Genomic DNA, 9231 nt, shown 5'->3' on the forward strand with positions numbered 1-9231 from the left:
TCATGCAACTTTGACCAATCTACCGTGACAAGTGCGCGCTTAGCAGTTTGGGGCAGGGGGGTGCGCTAACCGGGCCCAAATGCTGAGCGGTTCATCGCATGTAGCACAACATGAACCAAGTATGAAAGGATCTGTGATAATTTCAGTATTTTGTATAATTGTTTATTTGTGTTGACTCCTTTCTGTTAGTAGGGAAACAGACAGTTTGATGTAAGGGGCAAAAAGAAGACATACTTGGTCTTAAAATAGGCTACCTTTGATCCATTGTTTTAAGAAAAAAAAATCAGAAAAATTCAAAATCATGTCTTTAAAAATGTGAATCAAATCAAATTGTGGCTTGACTGAATCGTTACAGTATGAGCATATTTCTGTTTTTAAAAAAGTCACATAGTCGTTCCTGAGTATGAGTCGCACTCCTTGCCAAATTGCAAAGAAAACATGACTTATACTCCGAAAAATATGGTAGTTAACATACAAAAACTTTACCAGATCAACCACACATCAGCTTCCTCTCAAAGTCCAAAAACCTTGTCTTGTCTTATTGTAAATGAGAATTGAGTCACCTAAGGGTTTAACTGAAAAGAACGTTGCTGTCCTGTAGCAGCAGATCAATCACTCTAGAGGTAGTGGAAAGCGTCAGTCTCAGATGTTTTCAACCCAGCGAAGCCAAGGTAACACTCCGGGTGCATACTGGCGGGGAGATCTACTGTCCCAGCCACCACTGCAGTAACAACTCGGACACCATCTGGTTCAAGGTAAAATAAAGGGACAGGCGTTCGTTTGGCCACAAATTACTGCAGATTTTGTGCTTTTTGCCACACATTCTAAAGATTCTCCTCCATGGGGCTTGTTGCAGGGTAACAAAGCTGTGTCTGAGCAGCGCAGAGCCTCCTGCAATGAGGAGGGCCTGTTACGACTCTGTGAAACCTATGAAGAGGACACCGGTTTATATTTCTGTGACCGCCAGCTGATGGAGGAAGGAATCCAGTGGACCTATAGAAGGGCTGTTGATGTCACAGTCATAAGTAAGTGTTTGTGTACATTCTGTCGGTAAGCAATGACTGCTTTTTAAGCTGTTTCCAAGCTCTTAACTGGCTGACTGGATTTAATTTGACTTTCAGAAATGCATCATTCAGCTTTAGGGGGAAACATACTTTAAACTGCTGCTTCACTGATTAACTAAGCACTTTAATTGAACACTTCAGGATTTACATAAATTCTAATTACCAGTATGGCCAAACAGTGGTCTGGCAAAGGGAAGAATCCAGCTGTCAATGCTTATTCTCTGGTGTTCCTCAAGGTTTTGTTCTCTGCATCCTTTGTTTTTGATCCAAACTACAAGGTAATTCTTTCTATTAACACAGCTCGTGTTGTGTTTTTCCCTAAGCAATGCATACTGTAAGTGTCGTTGCCTATCTAAAGACGCCTTTGCTTGTGAGAAATCTCCTTTGGTAATTTAAAGTCTTTTGTTTGACATAACCCAACTCCTGTTGCAACCGCTGGAAGTCCTGCAGCTCTCTTGAGCCAGTGAAAAACCTCACAGAAACCTTTCACTCATCACCACATCATCTTTCTGTGGCTGTCTGCTTCTGATTTAAAACTCAAACATCCAAAAAGTGATCATATCAGCAGCAGTTTCCCAAAGCCTCAACCAGGTCTGCAAATGTTCTTGCTTGATAACCTTCCCAAACACACGACTGATGGTTCCCACAAGCTAAGCTCTGCTGCCCTTTGATGGGATCCCACAATGGTGCAGTAAAAACTAGACTCTGTATGCAAAGCAGCAAAACATTGAAAATTGATAAAAACTGAATTTCGTAGTTGCTCAGCACTTCCTGACTGACTTTCTCTTTTCAACGTTACTAAGATTATACCTGATAATTTTCTTTGAATTCAAACCTCAAACCAACAAATGAGAGAAACATGTCCAATTTCTGAACACAAAAAATGTGTTTTTAGGCATTTTGGGCAGTTACCTCCCAAAAATATCCCTACCTTTCTGTTATAACTTAATGGAAGATTTTTAAATTCGTTTTTTCTGGCGGTTTTTGGTATAAAATCTGACTCTTGAAAGGCATGTACATGTTGTTTTTGTTGGCTCCACAAGTCATTTCAAAGATTGTTACAGGCAGTTGTCACAACTACAACTGCACAAACCACAACAAAAAGCTTCCTTTCTTATCTCTTCGTTGTTTTTTTCTTTTGGTTTTGAAAAAAAAGACTATTGTCAATTAAACAGTTGGTTTTGAGACATTCATGTTAGTCATTTTCACAGCCTCTGAAGAAGTTGGTTATACTAAACTGTTCCAGCTGCATCTTAGTGTAGAAACTCTAAATTCTTGTTCAAGAAGAGACAGAAGAGAGGTGCATGAGTCTGGCATAAATGGAAAAAACACAAAGTTTTGCAAAAGACATATTTAAATACATGTAGAACTTTTGCTTAAAAAATGTTTCTAATTGTATTTAAAGTTTTTATGGTCTAAGATTGATTTTTTGCTTCTTTTTTCAAACAAAGTTGTAATGCATTTTAACCTTAGAGGAACACTTCATGTCTGAGTTTGCAACACATATTTGAATTTTTCAACATGTGTGTAGAAAAATTATACTTTTGTGTATTTGTCATTATTTCATGCATGAGATAATGTAGGGGATACTACAAATATGGACTTTTTGAAGAACAAAAAGAAGAATAGTAAAGAAAATGAAAGAAGAATAGAAAATGAATAAGCATTCTTAGAGAGAACACAGGAAACAACAGGGTCTTTGTGTGTGAAGTAGAGAACACAGGATATCCTCACTTCTTCAGATTTCTTCATAAACATGTCACCCTCCGCTGTTTCTTGCTGCTTTTTCTACCTTCCATTTCCCTTCGGAATAAGATGGAAAATCTTGTTGTGGTTTATTCTCATTAAAACCAAGAAAACAACACACAAAAAAATGTCATCATTGGAGTTTCATTCATGAATATAAAGTCAACATTGATACTGACCACATTTATATCACCTCATAATTTCAGAAGTTATGAAAAATCAGTTCCAGCACAGTTTTGTGGTTCCAAATTATTATGAAACAATATTTTTCTAGGATTTTTCTAAATACTGAATGCAAATGACAGTCAGCATAATTGTTTAAGTCACTAACCTTTAATATATAGATTAAATTTCATTGTACAAACCTCCTAAAGATATTGTTTTTTTTTTCCCAAAAAAAACCTCAAAAACACAAATCAGAGTTCCACAACATTTGATAGACAAGAGGACTGAAATGATCATTTGTTGAATTTGCTGTATTAGGAGCTCATATTTACTGAAATCAAAAGCCAATTCCAATCAAAAACACAATCAATCCAATCAAAACAGCTTCAAAATAATTGCATTTGTGGAACTTGTGAGTTTCAGAAAAGTTTCTGCTAATTTCTTTGCAGAATGTCAGAATAGCCTCCCAGAGCTGCTGTTTGGATGTGAACTTTCTCCACCCTCAGAGATATTTTGGTTGAGGATGCTCCAAAGGTTCTCTCAATAGAGTTGAGGTCATTGGATGATGAAGGCCATACCATCAGTTTATCTCCTTTAATGCCCATAGCAGCCAATGATGCAGAGGTCTTCCTGCAGCATGAAGATGTTTAGGATCCTACACCTTGATGTTGGTGGGACTCTAGAGACACCAGAACTTCAAATGTGTGCTATCTGCTTTGTAATGGTATTTTAGCAGCTGCTCTCTAAATCTGATGTATTTGTCTGGCAGAAACCTTCTTCATTGTGTGTTTATCTGCCCATGTGGGCTCTGAATCAGCCAGAAATATTGTGATCATGCTTATGTCTTATGCAAATATTTCACTCTTTTTGACACTTAAATATAATTTGCATATTATTATAGAACGCACTGTAAAAAACAACACAATACCTTATTAAACTGTAGTGTTGTAGAATAGACTAAAAGAATATTTATTTATATAAATATGCTGTATATAAAACTATTTTAATCTTAAATTATTTTATACGTGTCCTTAATCATGAGAAAAATGCTGCAAGAACATGTTAAAAACAAAAAAGAAAAGCCAGTTTTCATCAGAGTGGGTCATTCAAGTTCTGCTGCCCCAAGATACGGTTACAGAAACTTGACCTTAGCTTCTAATAAAAGCCAAAATGCATTGGAAAAATAGCTGTTTGTATATTTTCTGAGACAGTTCTCAATTAATTCAAGTGATTCGCCTATCTTGACATACTGATGCAGAGTTCTTTTCATGTTTTTATGCTTCATCTTCTATAAATTTTGTCCCATGAAGAGAAATTGCATGACTTCTTTTTCATTCCCACACAGCACATCTGGAACCATCCAAGTGTCCTTGGATTAAATATCCTGCTGCTAGCATGACAGAGGAAGTGGAGCTCGGTAAGTATTTTGACATCAAAACTTTTGATTTAATTTACTCTTTTTAGTTAATAATGAGTTAAATGAATTAATATCAACTATTTCTGACAATGCTTTTGAAACCCAACTGATCTGATTTATTATTCACTCCACGTGGTTTCCTTTTATTGCAGCTTACATTTGTGTTGTTTTAATGAGGGAAAAAGTGAGTCTTGTTTCTGAAGACATAAAAGGACAAATGTAGGGCATGGTGTGGCTCTTCTCTCTGATGTTTGTTGTATTAACCTCTTTCAGGTCAGCCGCACATTCTTACATGCGAGGTGTTCTTTGATTTTGAGGTAGACTTTTTACCAAAGGTGCAGTGGTTTATGAATTATGGTGACAACATGGAGAATATGACTCCTCTGCACATGGAAGAACCACAGTGAGTGACTGCATGTACATTCAATCATTTGACTCCATGTTGGAGTTGTAGGATTTGGTACACATCACTGCCTTGTGGGTAAAATTCCCTCTGTGGTTTAGACAGAAGCAAGAAACACTGGAGGTGATTGAAGTCATCCAGACAGCTGTCATACCAGAGGTGATGCTGCAGCACTTGATGCACACCTTTACCTGCATCGCCACGAATTCTGTGGGAAACAGCAGCGTGACAATGAAGCTGAAACAAAAAACCAAAGGTATGTTTTAATCCTTTTGCTACCGCAGGTTTCCTCAATGTAGGAAATCAAATGAAAATCTTGTAATTTAGTGCATTTTTCATGAAATAAAATGTGTTCAATTGTGCAAAAAATATTCGTATGAAGAGTGAAATACCAAAGTAACAGGTACTTAAAGACAAAACTAAATGACCAATGTTTTCTGTGAGCCTTGAAATTCACAGAATTTGAGGCAAAATTGCTATTTTTGGAGCAATGTGCTTTTGGAGTAGAAAGATATTTTAAAGATACATCTAAAAAGAGTGTTTTCTCTCAAACAAATGTTATGAATTTGACCTGAGAACCCACTGGGTCAAATTTTGCTGTTGTTTTTAATTTATTTCCTTTTTTCAAGGAAAAAATCTAATTCATTTTGAAAACTCAGAAGAAACTTGTTCTGTGGGTTCTGCATTTAAATATTAACCATTTAGGAAAGGAGACTTCACATTTTAGTAAAATACATGAACAAAAATTATCTTTAAAATGATTTCTTAGGATGTAACTTTAAAGGAAAGTTTAGTCATAAATCTCTTCAAGAGAGCCATTAGTTTTCAGTCGTACATGGAAGAATGTGATGACCTGGGTTGCATAAATTTAAAAACAAATCTGCAGATCATGGACAAATTTGCATACAAACAACCTATAAATTCTCTAGTGCTTTCTTTAAGAAAAATAAGTTTTACTTCTGAAGACAAAATGAGGTAAATTAATACTGAAATCAAGTTTGTTAATATTTTCCACCTGCAAAAACAAACCTTGTGTAACATCATTATTGAATCTGCCTGCATTGCAGCACATATTTGCATATGGAAAAAAAAAGATTGGAATCTGCAAAGTCATGCATGAGCTGTATGTGTGTTCTCAGCGAACTGGCCACCACTGGTTGGATATCCCTTTGCTGCTTTCCTGCTGGTAGTTTGTCTGGGAATTCTCCTGCGGGTGAAATGGTTGGAAATACAGTTGATGTACAGATCCCACTTCCAGGATGGACGACATGATGGGGGTAAGAACGCACCAGTGACTGTACATGAAAACTGGACTGAGTGACTCCTCCTCCCCTTGCATTCCAAACAGGAAGTACCTGCTGGTTCCAACAAGCCAAATCCCATAGAGAGAGATAAACTGTTATCAGTCAGTTGTCATATTTGTCAGAATAATCATTGTTGGTCTGATACCTTTTTAAAAGTGTTCTTGATAATCCTATTTTTTTAAGTTATTCAAGTTATAAACTAGACAATCAGTAAAGTATGTCACCTCGAATGTTTAAAACATTTGACAGATTCTCCTGAGTGGACTTCCAACAAGCTCCTCCCTGAATTAGTGAGAGTGGTTGCCATAAAAACCATTGAATCGGACTGGCTCTGACTAGTCACAGCTTACTAAAGTTGTCTGGCAAAAAAAAAAAAAAAACTGCATTGACTTCCTTCTGTTGAAGACTGTAGTAAACTATTTTCTATGGGTGATGTCACACTCACTCAGTCCAGTTCTCATATATAGTCAATGGAACACATACAGCTGCAAGTGCAAGCTCTCCACATGGAGACTCTGAAACCTGAACTGTAGATGTAGTGTGACATAAACAAATAAACTGAACCCAAGTCTGGCATAACCCAGCTGCTTATGGTTTTGATGTTTCACTTCATCTTTGTTTCCTCCTTCTCTCATCAGACAAGGAGTTTGATGTGTTCCTGTCGTTTGTCTGGAGTCCTCTGTCAGCAGAAGCACCTCAAGGATTCACTCTACCCTCCAGATCAGGATGTGACTGTAATGAGGAAGGTAGATCCACACCTTTGAGTTTTTATTGAATAGCCACACCAAATTATATCCCTTTTTGTGATGCCAGAACATCTTATGAGTAAGAAGCTGATGAGTTGTGATGAAAGTAAAACCACCCAGAAACCATTAGAGGTGCTGCTCCCTCACGTGCTGGAGGTCCACTGGGGTTATCGGCTGTGTTTACCGGAAAGGGACCTTCTTCCTGGAGGAGGTCAGATCAACCAGCAACCATCAAATCCATCCGGCGTCACATTTATTCTCTAATGTGTTGATTTGTCTTGCAGCTTATACGAATGACGTGGTTCTTGGAATTAAGAGAAGCAGAATGCTGATATGTGTCCTGTCGGCTGACTACCTGGCTGACAGCAGTGCAGTGTTTGTGCTGGAGTCAGGCATTCAGGTGGGTCAGCACAGAACACAGGGAGAATTCACTGTGATTTCACAAACCAGTGTTAGTGTATATATTTTTCAATCTTATTTAATGATGGAAGTGATGGCAGATGTGGGAAAACAAATATTACATCATTAATATTTGTAATCTCATGTGAAAAAAATTGTCACTCAAGGCAGCTAATTTAGGGTATCGGTTATGACAGTATGTAAATTATGAGAGTTTTTGTTACTTTTTTGTTGTTTAAAAATAAAAACTGAAAGATTCTCTTAAAGATTTCTGTTTATTTTAGACATGATTGGAATTATTAGACGACTTCCTTACATATTAGATAGAAAAATGTTTCAACAAGTTAGCAGAAAGGATCTGAAAATCTGGACTTTTAAGTTGAAAACTTAAAAAAACTAAAGTCCAGATGAACTTTTTAAAAGATTTCCTGCAGTGAAATCATCCTGGATGAATGAGTTTACACAGATATGTCTCAATATAATATGCTTTAAAATCCTCTATACGCAGATGCTGTATAAAGTGTTTGATCTGATTCAAAATTTGCACTGCTTATTATAAAATGTCACTTTTCACTAATTTTTTCCCACTTTTCCAGGCTTTGTTGAAAAAGTCTTCCATTAAACTTTTGCTAATCTGGACCAGCGAAGCCTCAGCATCCCTGACTCCATTAGACCCGCCACCGTCAAGACTCGTCCAAACCGCCTTGAAGGTGCTGCCTCGCCTGACTTACAGCTCGGAAGCATCTTTAAGGGCTGTCGACAACTTCTGGGGATCTTTGAGGAAAGCCATGCCCCAAAGCAGAAAGAGACAGGTTGCAGACATGGAGTGTGGGATGAGTTTCTCAGCAAGAAAAGACAGCTGAGTCTTTTTGGACTAAGCAGAGATGAATTTACTGTTTATAGAAGTAATGTTGAAGAATACATGATAACAAAACTGATTTTTTTGGGAAGCTAATGTGTAATTTCTTCTCATCTGATCATAGAAGCTATAAAGAGTGGTTGGTTCTTATAAAATTGTGGTTTTGATTGTTAACTTTTCTTAAGTTTGCCCACCTAAAAAGAAACTGACAGTCTGTCATTGTAACGGTGCGTTCATTCAGACAGTGAGAGACAAAACAATCAATTTTAGAGACTGATATACATTTATTCACTTTTCATTTAGTACTTGAGTCAATAATACCCATTCAGACTTTTGCTTCTGACAGTCCAGTTAGATTCCCCTAATCAACGTGTCACCTGAATTAAAGACACCTGTTTGAACCAATCACCTGAATATAAAACACCTGTCCACAGGATCAGTCTGTCAGTCAGACTGCTGGAATTTTTTGTGAACACTTTCATGATTTAGAGCAGGTATAGGTAACTTGAAGGCAGCATTCCTGAATGTTTTCCAGCCTACCCTGCTCTCCCATGTGCTAATAGGCTGGAAACACCTGAACCAGGTAATCATGTAGACACTCAGCCCTAGAGGTCCGGAGTTACCTATCCCTGATTTAGAGTACTTGGCTGTAGGAGCTGTGACACTAAAATCAAGCTCTTTGGCATCAACTCAATTGGTGTGTTTGGAGGAGGAGAAATGCTGCTTATGACCCCAAGAACACCATCCCCACTGTCAAGCATGGAGGTGGAAACATCATGGTTTAGCTGTGAGTTTTTTTTTGCAAAGGGTTAATTCACCATGTTGATGCTAGGATAGATGGATCCATGTTCTGCCACATTCTGAGCGAGAACCTCTTTACAGCCAAGACAACCATGGAATGACTGAGAAAGCATATCAAGATCATAGTGGTCCAGCCAGTCTCTGGACCTCAATCCTAAATCCTCCTGTTGTGTGCAGAAACCTGCTCCTCTACAGCAAGAAACATTTCAAGTATGATCTTAATAAAGATTTTGCCACAAAACTCTAGTTTTTTCCAGCAAGAGGCTTTAAATACTCGTTTGCCTCAAAGAAATACATATAAATATGTACTTTTTTTTTTTTTTACAA

General features: G+C 37.5%; 1 protein-coding gene across 1 annotated transcript in view; it reads left to right on the plus strand.

The window, feature by feature from the left end:
• Positions 1 to 9145, plus strand: part of LOC112160612 (interleukin-18 receptor accessory protein) — a 12423-nt gene extending 3278 nt beyond the window's left edge. Inside the window, exons 3-12 of the mRNA XM_036209676.1 lie at positions 602 to 755; positions 857 to 1025; positions 4321 to 4392; positions 4666 to 4795; positions 4897 to 5051; positions 5935 to 6072; positions 6738 to 6845; positions 6913 to 7056; positions 7130 to 7245; positions 7841 to 9145. Of these exons, the coding sequence (XP_036065569.1) occupies positions 602 to 755; positions 857 to 1025; positions 4321 to 4392; positions 4666 to 4795; positions 4897 to 5051; positions 5935 to 6072; positions 6738 to 6845; positions 6913 to 7056; positions 7130 to 7245; positions 7841 to 8107 (1453 nt within the window). The 3' untranslated portion in view covers positions 8108 to 9145. The remainder of the gene's footprint in view (positions 1 to 601; positions 756 to 856; positions 1026 to 4320; positions 4393 to 4665; positions 4796 to 4896; positions 5052 to 5934; positions 6073 to 6737; positions 6846 to 6912; positions 7057 to 7129; positions 7246 to 7840) is intronic.
• Positions 9146 to 9231: the final 86 nt, after the last annotated feature.

This window comes from Oryzias melastigma, linkage group LG3 (assembly GCF_002922805.2).
Source record: "Oryzias melastigma strain HK-1 linkage group LG3, ASM292280v2, whole genome shotgun sequence".
Taxonomy (NCBI): domain Eukaryota; kingdom Metazoa; phylum Chordata; class Actinopteri; order Beloniformes; family Adrianichthyidae; genus Oryzias; species Oryzias melastigma.